The sequence below is a fragment of the Manacus candei genome, unplaced genomic scaffold (assembly GCF_025592945.1).
Source record: "Manacus candei isolate 608988 ecotype Guabito, Panama unplaced genomic scaffold, ASM2559294v1 h1tg000035l, whole genome shotgun sequence".
Taxonomy (NCBI): Eukaryota; Metazoa; Chordata; class Aves; order Passeriformes; family Pipridae; genus Manacus; species Manacus candei.
The window spans coordinates 226,415-245,640 of record NW_026138083.1 but is presented as its reverse complement, the minus strand read 5'-3'; the positions used below and the strand labels follow the sequence as shown (position 1 = coordinate 245,640).

The following is a 19,226-nucleotide window of genomic DNA, read 5'->3' as shown; positions in this document are numbered from 1 at the left end:
CTTGGCATACCACACAGAGCTGGAGAATAAGAGGTTTATGTACCTCTAATCTGCAACCGGAGATTTATCAAGATGTGTCTCAAAAAAACCCTCTAAAATTCCTTAGTAAAGAGTTGTGTGGGGAGAATGCTAAGTAGAGTCAAGAGTTTCCAGTTGCTGTTTGTTTTATTTGGGTCATTTATCATCCAATTAGTAGTGCCTATCACAGGAGGGGATGGAAGTGTAAGTAAATATTTGGAACCCCGTGTTAAATTGAGTCATTGTGTAACAAAGCACAGAGGTGATGTAGTATGAGTCAGATGGATACGAGGCTCTAATTTCCAATGTGTGTCTTAGTTCAGAACACCGAAAGTAGATTATTCCTCACACGTGAAATGTGTAAGACACTTAATGTAATACAGTTATCCCATGTGTTCTTACAGGGCATGTTACTGGCAGCTAGAAAGGATGTCACATCCACTTCTTGGCATTTGTGGTGCTTGTGATGGAGAGTAGGACATTACTGGTACCCGATATTCCACCACCTGCGGTTACCCAGTCCTAACAAAGCAGGACAAAGAGAAAGAGCTGGCAGGGGCGTGGAATTTTCTTTGTGTCAGCTGCTGTGAGCCATGACAGGGTTTGTTTGTGGAAGGGCGGCTGCTGCCGCTTCACATTCTTGGCTGTGGGGTCTGAAGTGTGTAAGGGCTCTGATCCTGCTTTTGGTTTGGGCCCCTTGTGACACTTACCTGGCAGAGGGATGTCTTTTGAATGCTGGATCAGGCCCAAGAGCTTGGTTTTATCCTTGTAACTTTTGGTTGCCTTTGTAGTTTTTACGAGTCTATGTATGTAGAGCCCACAGTTAACTCTTTAAAATAAAACTGAAAATTCTACGGGATGGCTAAAGCCATATTTCTGCCTTGAGATCAGCAGAGAGAAACTACACATGAAGGAAAAGACGTTGTGCAGCTGCAGTCACATTATTTGAGTAGGTTCATTCTAGTTTTTAGGAAATATTGATCTAAACAATTAGTTCAGGTGAAAATTACTGAGCATTAATGCTGTACTGTTCCCTTTGGAGCTGGTAGGGATTTTACCATCAGCACGAGTATGGGAGAGAAATATGAAGATCTCACCATGGTAGAGTGAAAGTAGCAAAAGGAAGTTATTGGAGTCCCACCAGTCCTGTGGCAAGAATAAGTATTTTGTGGTGTGTGATTGTCGTGTTATTTGGAATTAATGAGCCCATTTGTGTTGGGTGTTGTGTGAGAAGAGAGGTGATGATGCTGTGCCACAGAGGATTCTGCTCTGTGAAGACTGTGTATAAAAGACAGTTGGATGAGGCAAGGGAAGTGCTTTTTTCCTCCCAGTCGTGGAGCAGGGTTTCCAAGAGAGCCTTGTAAATGAATGTTCTTGGAAGATGTCTTATCCACGACTCGTCTCTGAAGAGAAGAGGTCCTGCTTTGCACAGAAATAGGTGTTGTCTTCCTGACTTCTGAAAAGTCTGAAAGCACTGGATCATTTTGTGTGGTATTGAAAAACTGAGAGACAGATCTTTAGCTGCAGATTGCTGTTGCTCCATTACAACCAGCAGAGCACTGAAAATTGACTCTGGTGAGAGATGTTCAGTCATCTCTCCCAATCTCATGTATACATCTTAGAGGCAGAAATAACTCTATTCTGAGGGGCTTTTCACAAAAAAAAAAAAATCCACAAAAGAAAAAAGCCTAAAACTATTCTTCCTCCTCATTCCACCAGCTCCAGAATGTGAATGTCATCTGGCCACATGCCCAGGAGTAAACACAGTGCTCTGAACAAGGTCTCACAAGTGGCTTGTAAGGGAAAAGAAAAAGCCCCACAACAACCAGCAACTTTTTGGGCTTCTAAATGGTTCTCTTACTTTTTTTTTTTCTTTCCTTTTTTTTAATCTAAAATAATGTCTTTGGCTTCTACGTTATATTTGCTGAACACAAATCTGTGCTTTCCAGGAATTAACTCCAGGGCTTCTCGATGCTGACTTTGTTGAAACATGGTTCCAACATGGAAATAACCCAAAGCCTTACTGGTTGTGCTTTCACACGTGATGTGCATTGCATTTGCTGACATTGCCTTCCTTAACTTACCTGTGGATCTGTGGCCTTCCTCTTCTGTCTTCCTCTAAATCCTTTGGTTAATATTTTCTCTTAATTGGGTGAAGATTTTTGAGCATATACCAAAAGATATTTCAATGCATTTGGGGGTGACTGTGCTGCCAGTTTTGGATCTGCTCGTGTGGGAAACTGGTCACCACTTTTTGCAAAGAAGCTAAGTTTTTAAACTGTATTTATCTCTTTTCATTTTCTTTTCTTTTTTTTTTTTTTTTTTAATGCAACAACAAACCAAAACCATAACCATCACAAAAATAAACATGCATCCTTGTGCCAGCTGGGGCCTTGGCATACTTTGTGCTGCATAATTTGCTGAAACTGTAATTTCTCAGGAAAGCAGTTAGATGTTGGCAACTATGAAATGTCAGCCCTCAGTAAATGTTGTAATAAGCTCTTTTAGCTACAGCCAGGGGTTTAAAAAAGACTAATTTACTCACAGTGTCCTTGGTAGTTAATGCAAGATGGAAAATCCTACTTTGGGCACCCTGAGCAGCTCGGGAGAAGGAATCTGGGGTTCTTGTGGTGTGTTTGCTAAGGGCCATAACTGTCTGGTTTGCATGTCTGGGAACCTCCAGGATGCTCTGGGTTATTTAACTTGTGTCTGCACCTGTGCAGACACAGCTTTGTGCTTAGCTTTTACTAGCATTTGTCTAGAGACAGCTGTGAAAATGGTGGTTGTTCTGGAGGTGGACAAGAATTCGGTTTTGGGAGGTGTGAGTGAAAAATCTGAAGATTTTACTGCTGTAGCTTGAACTTGATTGACTTAAATGGTGGTTGCAGTAAAACTCATATCACAGTGTGTTCCTCTGAACATGTGTTAGACTTGGGAATTGCTGCTTTGTGAACTGCTTTTCAATGATTGGAAATAATTGGAATTTTAGAAAATTATCTTTGAAGAGTTAGGTAGAAAGGCTCAGTTCTAACTGGTGTTGGTGGTCTTTATTTATGTAATATATACTTATTTGCAAACTGCATTGCTTGGAATTTTTAGCTTATTTGACCGGAGGAAAAAATGAAGATTCACCATCAAACGAGCAACTAGTTTTCCTTTGGCTAGTTCAGGTTTTCTATTTAGTGGTTCCATAAAAATCCTTGATTAACATTTGTTGCACTGATAGATACACAGCTCCTCCCTTTTGGCAGGAATTCCCTGCAAAGATATCCTTAGCATCTGTTTTGCAGTTTGTCCCCTTGAACGTTTCACTTTATCACAAATTTTTCCCTAAAAGATACAATCTGTCAAGGTAAATATTTGATTTGTTATAGCACAGGCTCGTTTTTTGGTGTCTATATGAAAAATGTGATTTCATCCCGTGGTATTTCTGGAGTGACTGGGCATTATGTTGGCAATCACTTCAGGGGGCACTGTTTGTGTTCTTCTCCAGCAGGGGCTGGGACAGGGCTTGGCAGGTTGGAGGAGACACAGGGCAACATTCCTGTCCACATGAAGTTATGGTCCACAAACTGTGAAAGGTGTTTGTTTTCTCCTTGATTTGCCTTCTGGTGCTATGGTTTTAGAACAAAGGCAGACTGGGACTTAAAAAATGAATTTTAGGGCTGAATTGAGTTCCCCCAGCTCAGTCAGAGGAGGTCAAGTTACTCAAGAGATTTGTGACTCTCCAGAGACGTGGGTTTGTGTTTGTGTGGGGAATACATCATAGCTGAGGTACAGAAGACAGTAATGAACTCGTTGGTGTTTATTTTAAGAGTGGCTGATAGACTTGGAAGGGTTTTTTTCCATGTTGTTGTTGAGTTTATACAAAGAAGCTGTATAAAAATAACTGGCACCAGATGCAGAAGCAATAAAACAATACCATGTTAAGTCTTGAAACTGTGGAATGTAACCCCAAGAAATATTTCCACCTATTGGCAACTTTCTCTTTATTATCTGCAGAACGAGACTGATGGAATTTATTTGCTGTTAACCAATTCATTTTTCCTTTGTAAAAGGGCTAAGCAAACGTGTATCCCAGTGTGCTTAGGCTGAGCTCCCTGTACACGGTGGTTGCTAATGTTTGTTGCTGGCAGGCATGGCAGTCTCTTGGTACCAGTGTGTCAGCCAGAATTAAACCTAGAAAATATCCTGTCCTCTGACTGCTGCCTTACTTTCTGGGTTTGATCACATTTGATTCAGATCAGAGGGAAAAAAGTGACGCCACCAGACCCTTTGTCTGCCCTTTGTTCATGTGGTGACCAATACAGTAAATCTGTGGAGCCGCCGGTGTGTTTGGAATGGTCTGCTGCTGGCAGGACTTGGACCCAGTTTCACCGTTGCAGCAAATGAGGCTTACTGTCTTCTAAAACTCTTATTTCAAAACACACTGCCCCAGGAGAGAGAAAACAAACTGTTTACACAAGCAAACTAACAGTGGAGAACTAAACGCCCACGCTTCCTTCTTCAGGAGTTCCCCTGCTAGGAGCTCCTGTGAGCTCATTAATCCAGTAAGGAGAAACTTTTCAGTTGGGATCAAATGGGTCTTGATGGGACTGCTGAGGAAGCAAAGTTTGGCTGTGATGATGTTATCCCCTGTTCAGCTGGGGGATCAAAAGTAAGCTAGAGAAGGAGAAGTGCTAAAGGAGGACCTTCTTTCTCCCCAGCCTGGGAGAGGCTGTAAACCTTTGTCCTTGCTGTAAGAGCCAGTCCACGGCTGTGGCATCGATACCTCCCTCTCCATCTTTGGGCTATGTGTCCTGGTCTCTTGAGGGACTCGAGGAAAGAAGCCGATAGGGGAGGTTTTGGGGTGATGATCTTGGTCCACCTTCTTAAATACAAATGTATTTAAGATGGAAGAAGGGGGAGGGATGAGAGGGCTGCTCAAACCTGCATAAAATGTCAGATCTTGAAGGCGTTGTGGAAAGTGCGTGGTGTCCACCTTATAGTAGAAGGTGTTCCTGCCCAGGACAGGAGGGTTGGAATGGGATGTTCTTTAAGGCCCCTTCCAACCTAAACCATTCTGTGAATATAAAATACTTCTGTCTGTCCAGGATCATTATGCAGATGGCTAGGGAGAAAGGAGTAGAAAAGGAGAAGAGCTTCAGTAGGAGGTAGAAAATAGTGAAAACCGAAAAACATCAGAAGGATTGGGTTGGTGGATGGAAACCTTGCAGGTACAGGCAAGAAAGCTGGCAAAGTCATGAGGTTTCATCCCCAGGGGCTCACTGCAAGATTAAAGGTGGGCTGGGGTAGGAGAGTCTGAGGCTGGTCAGGATAAGCAGAGCAAGAGGAGAGAGCTAGTGATGGGCAGTCTGATGGAAAAAGGGAAGAGGGCTGGGAAAGCAGCAGTAACCTTTTCATTGTTGGTGAATTTGCAGTCAGCAGTGACAGAAGATGATGGGGTTATCAGAGGGAAGAGTTTCTGGGAGAGGTCAGAGGGAACAATTGTCCTCTGGAGGAGGATCAAGAAGAGCACCATGAGGACAGGAAGGGTGACCTGTGTTTACGTGACTTTGAAGTTACCCAGATTGAGACCCAAACCAGGAAGCTCGGTTGAGGCTGACATTGCCAGTCCCATGGCAATGGATAAAAAACAGGAAGAGCAGTGGAATTAACTTGAGACCGATATTTCAACAGCCTTCAGCTTTGAATTTCCTGGGTTTCATTGGTGTGTGTCATAACCTTCTTGTTTTCACCATTTAATACTTTTTTTTCCCATAAAGAAATAGGGTGGGAGAAGAAACAATAAACACTTTATCAGAATGGCATGTCATGATGGGCTTTTCTCTTTTGTTTGGTGAACATATATTTAGAAACTAAATTGTAGATTCTAAATATTTGAATATTTGGAGCTCCCTTGCCCCTCAAAAAGAAACTAAATTGTAGATTCTAAATATTTGAATATTTGGAGTTCCCTTGCCCCTCCCTTGCCCCCATCTCCAAGATGAATAATGCCCCCCCACCCCAGTCCCCCAAATCAGCAGTAGTTTAATTGTTTGAAAAAAAAGATAATTAATATTTCAGAGCATAGTTGGTAAAAGTTGTGGGTGGATTTTATGAAACAGTCACCCTTTATAACTCTTTATAGACCTGATCATTATGAGAAATGTACAGGTGTCTGAAATGATTTTGAGGAATCGGGAGGGATGCTTAAATCCTCAAAATCCTTTCAGACAGAGGAGGCTGGAAGTCTCCAGTGGGGCTAACCCAGGTCACAAGCCTGTCCCTGCAGCCAAGACAAACAGTGATCCAGGCTTTCTACATTGAGTAGCTTATCTGTTCATTGCCTCTGAATCCGAGCTGGGTTGGTCAAGGAAAACTCTCCAGTGCAGGCCAAAGTGTTTTGCTGTCTGGTGTATTTACAGGGGACACCTTTGTGGGACACATTTTCCAGTGGTAGATCAATAATAGTCGTGGTTTGTTTAGTAGGTTTTCCCAGTAAAAAACTACCTGGGCACTGGAAGTGAGCAGCTGCTGTCACTGGGAGCTATCCAAAGAACAAGGTGCCAGGTGTAGCACGTTTCTGATGCCCCAGTTCCTTAGTTAATAGATAAACCACTACATCAGTGGCACAATTGACGTACTTTCTTTTCTTTCGAGTGTGTCCCATGGAAGATGAGCGTAAGGCCAACAGCAGAATAAGCAGAGGGTGTTTGTTCCCTGGTTAATCATTGCCCCAGAGCCTCATCCTGTGCTGAAGGTGCCCAGCACATGGCCCTTCCAGCGTGTGTACTCAGCACTGCCAGGGTGAGCAGGTCAAGCCTTCAAACAGAGCTTGGGATAACACACTCCCTGGCTTCTGCTCTGACAGGTTCTTGCCTACCATTTAGTGCCCTGGGCTGAACTCCAGGAGTCGTGGACATTGGTGGAAACCTTTCTGTTGGTTTTATGAAATGCAGGATGTAGTTTCTTAGGCATTGGCTGCTCCTGAGCAGCAGTTCACTTGTTTTAGCTACAGAGTTGAACAAAGAATAATCTTTGCAAAACATATCATAGGGAATAATGAAACCATTGCTTGCTATGGTAAAGGATTCATTTTCGGGCAGGGAAATATCTGTTAAGTGGAGTGGTGATGCAACAAACACAGCTAGAAAGTGCTATTGCATTGTGGTTGAAAGAAGCTATGTTCTTTTCATTGCCCAGTGGTGTACAAACTATTTAACATTTGATTTTATTAATTTTTTTTTAATAGTGAAGAGCCTAAAAGGTATTTGAGGTTACCTATTGATTGCAAAAAATACAAAGCTTTTGCAGCTCTCTTAAGATCACTTTTCTATCTTGCAATCCGTGGCTCATTTTTACTTTTAAGATCAACTTTTAGAGCTGTCTGCCTTTATTTTTCCCATTTGTGTGCTGCTTTGTGTAAACAAACCCAATCCTTTTCAGTGAATTATACAAAGAATAATTTATCCAAATAATTTGTGTTGCCCTAGCTCTGAAAAGGTGATTGCTCCTACTGGAAATCAGCTGAAGCTTGCTGCTCAACTTTTCTGGAAGCACTGAGCAAAATGAGCACGAGCTTTCGTGTGCATGACAGTGCCACCCTGGGGTGCAAGGAACAAGGGGGGATGGCTTCAGGCTGACAGGGTTTAGGGCAGATTAGATATTAGGAAGGAATTCTGCCCTCGCAGGGGCAGAGGGGAGGCCCTGGCCCAGGTTGCCCAGAGAAGCTGTGGCTGCCCCTGGATCCCTGGAAGTGTCCAAGGCCCCGCTGGATGGGGCTTGGAGCAACCTGGGCTGGTGGGAGGTGTCCCTGCCCGTGGTAGGGGATGGAACTGGATGAGCTTTAAGGTCCCTTCCAAGGCAAGTCATTCTGTAATTCTGTGACCATGGAAACATTTGAGCAGATAAGTGTTGGAGCTCGCTGAACTGACAGTGAGTCAGGTCTCTGCTTCCCCCTTGCTGCCTGGAGCACTCACCTCTGGCGGGGGACGGTCGGAGCTTTGCCTTGGTGCCTCTCTTGGGCACGAAGTAGTGAGGACACGAACACTGAAACCCCCTTCCTACTCTGACATTCACGGGGCAGGAGATGGAGAGATGCTTTTTCCAGGTGCCTGAAATAACCCACGGTCAAGCCCAGCAGGGGCTTGTCTTGTGCATCTCCATCTAGAGGTGGGTGCTGAATCCCATCTCCCCCCACAGTTGACTTGAAGCTTTTGAGGTTTCTCCAGACCTTCAAGTTATATTGTAATTCAGGCAATTACTTTTTCTTGCTTCTCCCCCGGGGACTGCAGCTCAATGTTAAACATTTTTGGGAGGTTTCTAAACATACTTCTGAATGTTTTTGTTTTTATTATTTACTGGTTTTGGCAGGAATAGTAAATGGAAATTACAGAAATACTGCAAGAAATGCTAGCTTTTGTGAGATATCCAGGCCAGGGAATTTGGGAAGAATAGGAACCTTCTGAAAGGTTATCCAAACCAAAGCCAATCTTATAAATGTATTTCTCTGACATGTCCAGAAGCAAAACAAGACACGAATGTATCAACAAACAATCATTCTCTTGTAAGTGGTTTGGTAGTATCCTCCATGGCTAAATGCTGTGCCAGAGGAAATGACTTGGGGTTTTATTCCTTTGCAGTAATGTGGAAAGTATGCCATGAGAGCAAGCAGGAAGGGGTTGTTTAGTGGAAGAAAGGAAGAAGAAACTTGGGCAGGGGCACAGAGAGGCAGCACTAGCAGCAAACAGTTCTCTGGGTAGTGGCTGTGTTGAGCAAAGCTCAGGATTGGATTCTCTGAGGTGTTCAGTGTTTGCCCAACTATATATGCTCCTGCTGGAAAGAGTGGTGCCATGTCTGTGTCGGTGGGAGCAGAGTCAGCCCAGCTCCTGTGCCCTTTTCAGATGGCATTTTCAGATGCTTTCATTTCTGAATGTGTGACTTCAGCAGAGATAAAAGAAGTGGGTGGACAGCTGTGAGTGAGACAGAGGATCTGTCCAAGATCTAATGGGACTTAAAACCTCTCCTGAGAGTGCTGTGCTGAAACAAGTTCAAAGTAATAACTTCTCTTTATCCTTTGGTCTCTTAAAAGGCTGCCAGTGAGTAGGATCTGGAATCAAGGGGGGAAAATAAGCCTGCAGGCAAAAGGTTGGTTGAGGCAGGAGTGATGACTGGCTGAAACCAGTTGTAGAAAGATCTGTGGGTAAGTTTGGCAGTGTTGTTCCTACTTTAGACTGAGTCAGATAATAATATCATGAGTCAGATAATAATACCATGACTGGGTCAGAGCCCCTGAAGGTGGAGTCTGTTCAGGTGATAGTTTCTTAAGCAGTGGCTGATACTTTGTGGCTTAATAAATAATGAAGTGAAGGAGTCCTTGGAAAGCTGGCTGTGATTTTAACAGCATTGTTATGTTAACCAGGATGAGCAGCATTGATACTTCAGGATGCAAACAGCCGTGTCAGAAAGGAGCAGCCAAGGAAACTGAAAGCAGCTGTGACCTGTAGTAAATAAGCAAATTGTCAGTGTCGGGAGCTGAAAAGTAACCAGTTGGATAGCCAGGAGAACATGAATGGGCAGGGTTTGATGTTTTAGGAAGGAGGACTGCTAGGAGAAGAGCAGCCATACTGCAGCCAGGTGAGGGTCCATCTGGCCCATTATCCTCTGGTTATGAGGAGGATATGGGGTTACAACCCTGCAAACTCTTCACTGCACCTCCAGGTGGCACGTCCTGCTCCTCAAACTCATTTGCTTGGTTTTAAGGCATCACTTCTGCCTCTGGATCCCCAGTGCTCGCAAAGCCAAGGCTGGGTTGGGCCCTGGCTCGGTTCTGCCTGTCCCAGGGAGGTGAGCACCAGTGCCAGGAGCCCCAGAAACTCAGAAATCAGTCCGTGATCCAGGAGATCAAGGGACTTCTGCAGGCCTTGGGGTCACACTGCCCACTCTGGCACAGATCTACTCTTGTTCTACCCAGACCAAGAAACGGGGCTCAAGAGTGATGGTGCCTGATTGGAGAAACGCAGCAACTGAGAAACCTTCGGAACATAAATGGGTGTGTGGGCAGCTGGGACTCACCCCAACCTTATTTCCCTGGTCACAATATTTGCTCATCATTTGGTTCTGCTGATTGCCTCTAAGTACCTTGCATCTTGCTTTTCTTTGTGGGAGGAGCACTGATTTCCTCGGAGGTGTGTGCCTGGGGGTGAAGGAGGTGCTGCTGCATTTCAGGTTTTGCAGAATGCGCTGAGGGGCACGCTGGGGGAGTGCTGAGCACGGTTCATCTGTCACCTCCTCCCTGCTTTTGAAAAGCTCTCCGGGGTGTTGCATATTTGTGCTTCCTTTGTAGTTTTTCAGGAGGGTATTTCTTCCTGAAGAGGATTGCAAAGAGTCCTTCGTGGCCCTTCTGCCTACACGTGTAGAGTGTCTGTCTGTCAGATTTTTTTTTTTAACCTCAGGGGACAGAAATACTGTCAGTCACTGGCATCACCTTGGTGGCTTTCCTCAGGGGAGCAGCTCACACAAACACGTTATGTTCAGGTAGCAGAGCTAAAGTATAATGAGCATTTGAGGGAAAAGGAGGTTAGGGAATTTTTGTTATTTCCGAGCTTTTTTAAACTCTTTAATTAAAACGACAAAGTACAGAAATGCACTGCTGTGTAAAGAGTGACTTGACATTTTTGCTGTGTGCGTTATTTCTTTTCTAAAAGTAACGGGAGCTCTTGCATTGTTTGAATAATAATAAAAAAGGATTGTAAACCCTTTCTGCAGCCAGAAGAATGATGGAAGTTAGAACCTCTTTTTGCATAATCTCCTCGCCTTTTGCTTGTGGATACAGCTGTGTTAACACAATGCAACATTTGAGTTGAAAGGTCTGCCAAATCCTGGCACCAGTGACAGTTTGCAGACTGAAGGTCTCATTTGATAGATTATTCAAAGTGATACTGTGCTCGGTTGTATCTGTGTCCCTGGAAGGAGGCTTGCAGTCAACTTCTCAGAGGAAATACTTTCAAAAGGAAAAGTTGAATTTTGCCAAGATTCAGATAAGGTCAGAGTGATTGGACAAACCAGAGCTTTGTAGGCTGGAGATGAACACAGCCTGCTCCCTGGGATTGTGCAAATGTGCTGGGAGAACACGAAAATGAAATGCAGGAGGATGCTCACATTTGCTGAAAATCTGAAGTTCTGTGTGTGTCTCTTGGCATATTGTCAAGTGTAGAATTGCATTTTAGAAGGGTGGGGGGTTTTTTACATTTTTTAAATACGTAAAATGTATTTATTCTTCCTGTTCTTGGTTTGCACTTTAATCCAACAGAAAATGGGTTCACTGAATTAATTTTAGTTGTTTTAACACTATATATTTATAAATTACTATAATAATTGGATTGCAATGTGATGCTAATTCACCATAGGTTTTACAAGTACATCTGTAGGAGGTTCTACTGGGCTTCCATACTCTTCTGTTGAGGGACAGAGGGGGTTGTTTTCCAGCTGTACCCCACTACTGGCCAAGGGGATGGCCAAAGGACTACCCTGGCAGGTAGCAATCAGCATTAGTCTGCTGACATCAGCTGACCTTTGCCAGTTTATACGTAAGGTCTGGACAGACATTTTCTCCTGTTCTTCCTTGGCTGCAGAACAGTAAAACCATTTCTTAATTTGCCTCAAGTGTTTTCTGTGATAGTCTGTGCTCACTGGTTGCATGGCCTTTGCAGGCTGAGAATGAAATAGGGTTTCTTCAGTGGGATAGCTTACACTTAAAATAGAGGGAAAAAGTGGGTTCTGCTAATTCTGTGGGTCAGCCAGCAAAAGGAAGGTTGCAGATCTCTTCCTTCAGTGATGGCACATGTGTAGTCTCTTCCCTCTGTCCTTAGTGTTAGACTCTCTTCCTCAGTCAGATCTTGTTAGGTTGGCCAGAAGACTAAAAATCATAGTTGGGAACTAAGGACCAGAAGGGCAGTGCAGTTGGATAGCCCTGATTCCTTAGGAAATGGAGCAGAGGGGGGTAAGGAGGACTGTTAAGGGGCAGGGACTTGTTAAGTTCCCCAGGTAGCTGTGGCCTTTGCTCAGGGGAGGCATACAGACTGTTTCATCTCTGCCAGGACTTTTGGCTAAAGAAAATGGGATATTTGGCTGAATAAGAGCAAGATTGGAATGGGAGGATTAAAGGAAAGGAACCTGAATAGTCCAGTAAGATGGTCACTGGCCCTACTACAGTTAAGTATAAGGAACATACAAAATGCCAAATAAAATTGCTGGAGGGGGAGTAAAGAAGTCAGAAGTCTGAGTTACATCCAGGCGTGTGGATGGCGCTCTGGCATCCCTGTGTCAATGACAACCAGGAGAAGGGAGTGGGAGAAAGCAGCTGAAAAGCACCCATTTGTGAAGCACACAGCTTGTGTGGGCATCAGCATCCGGGCAGGAGTGCTGCATTTCAGGGAAATCTGCCAGGCAGGCAGAGCATTCCTTTTCCCTGCTCTGTCTTGTCCTTCCCACACACGAGCTTTGTCCTGGGCGTGAAGAGCTGCGGGAAGACAGCACTGTGTCTGTCAGCACAGGCAGGAGAGCCTGGCACTGTGTGTGTGCAGGAGAGCCTGGCACTGTGTGTGTGCAGGAGAGCCTGGCACTGTGTGTGTGCAGGAGAGCCTGGTGCTGTGTGTGTGCAGGAGAGCCTGGTGCTGTGTGTGTGCAGGAGAGCCTGGTGCTGTGTGTGTGCAGGAGAGCCTGGCACTGGGTGCAGGAGAGCCTGGCACTGTGTGTGTGCAGGAGAGCCTGGTGCTGTGTGCAGGAGAGCCTGGCACTGTGTGCAGGAGAGCCTGGCACTGGGTGCAGGAGAACCTGGCACTATGTGCAGGAGAGCCTCAAACTGTCCAAACTCCACAACGACAACTCCAGAGCAGTGGTTTTCCAGCCTGTTTTGGATCTGAATAAGCGTCAGATGTGGACGGGTGTGTAGAGAGATGAAATCTCCTGCCAGTGGGTTTGTTTTTCTGCAGTTGTTCTGGCACCACGTGGAGGTACTTGTGAGCCCTGAGGCAGGAGCCCTCACCCACTTTTTGAGTGCTGCACCCCGGCCAGCCCTTTCACCAGCAAACCTCTTTGTGTGTTGGGTGACCTAAAAGAAGTAGCTGCACAAAAAAAAAAAAGCCCTCCCAGCAAATACAAAAAAACCCAGCAGTGTTTCCCACTGCACTAATTTTAGTCAGAAATACTAAAACCCCCTCAAACTGGAGAGATTATTTCGGTTCCCCTAAATCAGTTTGAAATTACACTGTAACCACCAAGGGCAGTGGGGGTGGATTCACTGCCTGTGTGGGACTGAGAAGAGCAAGGGCTCGAGCTCGGAGTTATGGTCCTACAGATCACAGTGCTACTGCATAAATAGTAACAATAATAGCAGTTATGAAGCAGTTTAGAGCTCCAGAACCTCTTACAAGGAAAATAAGAAGTGGTCACGTTTGAGGCTTTCTTCTGACTGGAGTCATACCACTCCTTGAAGGGCAAACTGTGTGTTTGGATTTGTCTGTATGTTTGAGTGGGGAATGTAAAAATCTTGGCATGGTAATCTTATTTTGGTAATAGGATTGTGTGCAGACATCCTTGTGGCTTGTGGTTAAATTGAAAAAAAAAAAGAAAAGCATTAGATTTCCTGTGAAGGGGTTGTTGTTTGCAAATGGAGTGAATAACAACTGCACTTACAACTGCATGATCTTGCTTATAACCCTCTAATGGAACTCCTTTAAAGTCTCTAGGGGTTTTTCCTATGACATTTAATTTGATGTTGTCGTTTTGGGATTAGGATCAACTTGGAAAATTGAGGTTTTATTCTAATTCCTTTTTGGGTTTCTCGAGTCTCCCTCCAACTTAAGTCTTTCAGGTGCAAATTTCCCTTTCCAGAATTCATTGACAGAAAACATTTTTTTTTTTTTGTAATTTTAAAAAACTTGTTATATGGCAGCCTTGAGATGGTATTTGATATCGGCTATTCCAAACAAAAAGTCTTTAAAATGTTTGATGTCCCCAGAGTGGAGGAATTGTTCTGTCCCCCTGTGCATGTGGCAAATGAGGACACAGATTAAGTGATTTAATAGCACCTGCAGACTCCCCCCCTTCACTGACCATCAGTCTCTTATGGGATTGGTGCAGTCAGGTTATTTAGGTGCACTTCTAGGTAAAGAAACACAGATCACAGTACCAGGAGTGGATCCTTTAAATACACTGATTTACAAAGAAAGTTGGATTTTTTAAATTTTGGGGTTTTTTCCCTGCACTGTTTTGTGTCCTTTCCTGGTTTGGCTTTCACAACAATGCAGAATTCGAGATTTTTCTTTCAGCCTTAAATGTCTGCAAACTCTGCCTGGAAAACAGGCAGGATTCTGAGCTTCCCAGCACGGCTGCTTTTTGACCAGAATCTGAGTGGAAAAATGTAACCTTTTCTAGTGCTCTCATGGTATGACCTCTGGAAACAGGGCGAACTATTTAAGGCTTCCTGCTACATGTTAAAACCAAAAGAAAATGTTTCTTTTCTCCTGCTTCTAGCTGTCAGCCCTCTCCAGGGCTTTTGCTTGCCAGGGTTTTTCCTTTAACCCTTTTTTTATTTAAGCTCCTCCTTCCACCTTGGTCAGGTCAGTTTTTGAGCCGGGTCAGTTTTTTCTGTAGTGTTTTGTGCTTGCATTATTCAACATTTAGGTGACTGAACCTTCCAGCACGACTGCCTGCTGTGTGGTTGGTAAATGTGTGGGCAAGGAGGAGAGTTTGGCTGTTTACATACGATTATAAACTCACCTTTAAAAATCCTAGAAGGCCTTTTCAGCCAAGGAACTGATTCCTGTTTAGTTCAGAAGTTTGTTCACAAATTACTGGTGCAAACTGGTTGTGACTTAAGAGGAACTGTCCTGCTCTGCTTGCACTGGAGATCACCCCGCTGATGTTCCTCCTTCTGTGGGTATGTTCTAGTGAGGCACTAGTTTATTCTCCTGGGTGTTAAACCATTCATTAAGTTTACCTGAGAGTGGAAAATGCAGCTTCTTCCTAACTGCATCTTCATCTCCTCACTTGGATGTGACTCAGTGGCATTTTAGGAACTTGAAGCAGCATTTCTGGGGGGTGCTTGGGCTTTTTTTTTTCTTCATCAGTTTTTACTTTAATGCTACTGTGTTTTCTCCCTTGTGGGTGATTTTAAATTGTTCCCCCCCTCCCGATAAATCCCATGAATACTGTAATATTTGAGAGCAGCTTGTAGTGACATCTAACATTTTGTTCTGTTTGTACTGCAGGCTGAGGTCAAGCAAACAAAGAAAGCAATCATTATGTTTTAGCATTCTTCTTTAATGAGCACATGAAAATCTGCTCACAGCTACAGTATCAGCTGTGAAGAGAAGGGAGAAACATTGAACTCCGAGTAGCACTGGTTTTTTGAAGCAATTTATGGAAAAATAATAGACTGAAGGGATACGTAAGGACTCTGGTAGGAAATAAATGGCACAGTGTTGTTGACGGAAAGGGGTTTGGCAGAGGGCTTGTTGTGACTGTTTCTGTGGCTTAGAAATGCAGAGGAATTTCCTACAGACTGGACTAACCATTAAAAAATGTCTCTGCTTTTAGGAGCTGAAAGCATACAGTGGAGTCTTCTCAGGGAAGATGTCGTCTTTGACAATGAAAACCTGTTGTCTGGACAAAAGAGGAAGTTTCTTTAAGGTAAATGGGATATTTATACAGAACTTAAAGTCCATGGGCTAGTGTGAAATGAGAGCTGCGGAATGTTCAGTGCTCTCTGTGATATGTAGCAAGCCTTTTCTGTAAAATGGGGAGTGCTTCTTGAGCATCTCTTTTTTCACAGGTGGTGTTTGTGGCTGCCTTACCCCCCAGTTATTTCATGTGTATATTGTTTTCCTGTACACTGAATAGAATATTTGGTGTAAAATAGCTTGTGGCTTTCTTTGCCACTAATGCTGAGAACATAACCTTTATTATGCACAGGAATAAAATTGTTAAGAGCTTTCATAAGGTGGATTTGTGTCATTTAAAGTTGTGGTACAGGTTTATGATTTCCATTATTGGATTGAAAGTTGGTTTCATTTCCTTGCCTATTTTGGGAAAACTTGGCATCCCAAAAAGCCGAGGTGCAGTGGGAGTTACCAGTGCAGTTTTCAAAGCACAACTGAATCCCATTAACTGTTGTATTTATGTGTAGTGGAGGAGGTCTGGAGGCAGTGCTGAGTTTAATTGTAGAGAACACTGCAAGGAAGATTTTCTTTCAGTGAAAAGGGATTAATTGATCTGAAGTACAGTTGTCAGAGCCTTCATGTGCCTGGTGTGAGTACAGCTGTGAACACCACGTGCTTCTAGAAAGCAGGACAGGGAAAAGAGTGTCCAGGCAGTGCCTCTGTATGGAAAGGATGCTGACCTGTCAAACTGTGGTGTCCTGCCACTGACCAGAAGTGTGTATCTTTCTGGCAAGTGCCAGAGTCACAGTGACTGTCTTGCTGGGCAAGGCTTTGCTTGAAGGAGCAGTCAAACTTTGTGGGTGTTTCTGAGCACTGAATTAACTTACCGTGATCCCATCCCTTGGAATATTCACTGCTTGCTGCAGCTTCTGCCAGGGAAAGTGCAACACTTGCTGCCATCTCTGCACATCATTGTTTCCATTCCTTCTCTTCCTCTGGGACAGAAATACCCTTCTTTTGCTGCCTGAATCTGGCCCTAATGCTTGGGGATGGGTGTTCCAGTAGGTGATAAATACACTCACAACAGGCTACAGGCAAAGGAGAGCCAAGCAAGTGGTGGCTGGTGCCTTTAGCCCATGGAGAGCTGTAATGAGTGTGCCAGGACCAGCTGTGGTGTCAGCAGCTTCACACCAGGACTGTGGCAGTGGCACACAAGCGCTGTTGAAGGGTTTGTTTCAGGTGCTACCTGCTGTCTGTAGCTTAAGCCAGTCTTTAGGGAGTGAACAACCAGCACTGCAGTGACAGTGTGTTTCCCTCTTTGGCTTGCCCAGGGCTTTGTGTGGTCAGCTATTAACAGGGTATTCCAGGGACAGGAACCACTTCTCAAGTTTTGCAACACACTTCAGCTACATCTCGTATCTCAGGACCACAAACATCAGCCTTGTTAATGGCAGTCCACAGCCATTTAGGGAGAAAAGCTGTATTTTTCAAATCATAGCAAGAAACTGTCTCAGTTCTGAGGAATATTTCTAGGTGGTCACTTATGTGTATGCTGAAGGAATCCTCATGTCAGATGGGACTGTAAGCAAGTGTCCATGTTCTGCAGTCCTTTGCTATCTCCTTGTGCAATTCTCGTGTGCAAAATAGATGCTGGAACAGCTGTTTTGTTCATGCTGATGTGGTTGTGGTTACTCAGGATGATTAGGAATGCAGTCTGCCTGAGCAATTTCTAGACATGGCACTCTTAAGGCTGTAAGAAACATTGTCAGTTAAGAAACTAAGGTTGCCCTAAATTTTCCTGAGGGCAGGCTGGCTGGGGAAAAGATGCCTCAAAGCTGCTTTTTCAGAGCTCTCCCCATCCCTGGGAAGTTGCAATTGGGCCGTGGTTCCAAACCCACGGTGTCAGCCTGGAAACTGCAGGCAGTGAGTGTACCCAGCCTGTGTGCAGTGCACCCGGGGCCTTGGTGTGCCTACAGGGAAATTACCTCCCCCTTGTAATCTAATTGTGACAACTGTTGTATTTGCTACAGCTGAAAGGGTGAGCAAACAAAATACTTGGCACATCAGATTTTTTCCAGTTTCCATTATTTTAATTTGCCTTGTCTGTGTGTTTAGGAGAACTAGTGATTCCGCTGTGGGATTTTACCCCTGCTGATGTGTAGTTTGGAATGCTCTCCTCACATGCACAGACTGTGTACTGTACTTCTGCAGGTGGCTCTCCTGCTGTGCTTTTGCTTTGCAGTTGCCTAAGAAACCTTTACCATGCTGGCATGCAGATTCTCAGGGCACTTAAATCCCCATAAAAACGTATCTTACCATTCTCAGCAACATCTCCCAGAAAAATCACTGACAAATACCAGTGGGAAATTCCAACATTATGGGTTTTTTCTGGTTCTTAAGTAGTTCTCATTGCTGTAGCTTCTTACCATCTTTTAGTCTTTTCACGGACATTCCTTTGACTGTTGGTACACAAGGAAAACGGTATTGTCCCCATTTCACACAGGGACACAGTATTGTCCCCATTTTACACAGGGACACAGTATTGTCCCCATTTTACACAGGGACACAGTATTGTCCCCATTTTACACAGAGCAGAGGTCTATAGTTTTAAGGCTAAATTCTGTGGACTCTTTGTGCCTCACAGTTGATGAAGCTTAGAGCCAGCAAGTAGTAAAAATGAAGCAAGGATGGAGTTAGTCTTGGGTAATTCTGGGACTGCATAGCCTGCCAGTGGTTACAGAGGGAGTGTGCAGTAGAGCAAGGAACTGAATGTATATGTCTCTGAGAAATGTCCTCTTTACTGAAACATCCTCCTCGTGAAGATGCTTCAGAGGTTTTACACTAATAAAGCTTTTCTGTTCCAAAACCAAGCATAGCGTAAAACTTTGTTGCTTACTGATGAATAAGACAGTGAACTGTGTCAATGGCCCTTAGAATTCACAGCTCACTGTGCAAAACAAGCAGAATTTGCAGCCGTGTATCAAACTACTCGATTGTACTCAGCCGTTTGCACGAGTCCGGGAGCAGCGTTCCCAGCCGGGCTCATCTCTGGCACTCGGCCACCTCGTCACACAGGGTGCTCTGTCAGGGTTGCTACGTTCTGCTTATCAAAACAGGAAGGAAAAGATGTGGTGCCAAAGAGGATGCAGGTCCACAGAAAGAATGAAAAATGAGCTGCTGGCAGGAAGGGGGGGTGGTGAGCGGCGAGGCTCATTTGTCCGGTCTGATCTTGCTCTTTCAGCCCGGGGGGCCTTGCCAGATTGGAAGCACCGACCTTACCTTTTCCTCTTCTGCTGTTGTAAATCTCAGGGCTTGGAAACATTCTGCAGTGGTCTACTGGGCTGCCTCCTCCTTGGCTGCCAGAGCTGGCAGTTTTGTTAGTTCCCTGTACAGGCTTATTTGGCATTTCGACACAAAAAACAGGAATTCAGTTGTCGTGCAATTTTTTTCTAAAAATGTCCTAAGACAGACATCAAATCAAAGCCACCTGTCCTCTTCTTGGGAACAGGAAGCTCTTCATCAGTTGAGTGAGTAAGAAGACCTATAGTTAGGCTGTGCTTCTGG

The 19,226-nt window shown here is 44.4% G+C and overlaps 1 protein-coding gene across 5 annotated transcripts in view; it reads left to right on the top strand.

Moving 5' to 3' along the window:
- The window catches only part of LOC127473372 (sodium/potassium/calcium exchanger 3-like), a 186,596-nt gene that overhangs the window by 132,135 nt on the left and 35,235 nt on the right, over nt 1-19,226 (top strand). For 2 of the 5 annotated variants that reach the window (XM_051792900.1, XM_051792904.1), the window contains one exon: nt 15,601-15,693. The exons of 1 other annotated variant lie outside the window; for it this stretch is intronic. In XM_051792900.1, coding sequence (XP_051648860.1) covers nt 15,601-15,693 — 93 coding nt within the window. Of the gene's footprint in view, nt 1-15,156; nt 15,464-15,600; nt 15,694-19,226 lie in introns of those variants that run through there. 2 more of the 5 variants (XM_051792901.1, XM_051792903.1) reach the window with 2 other exon arrangements.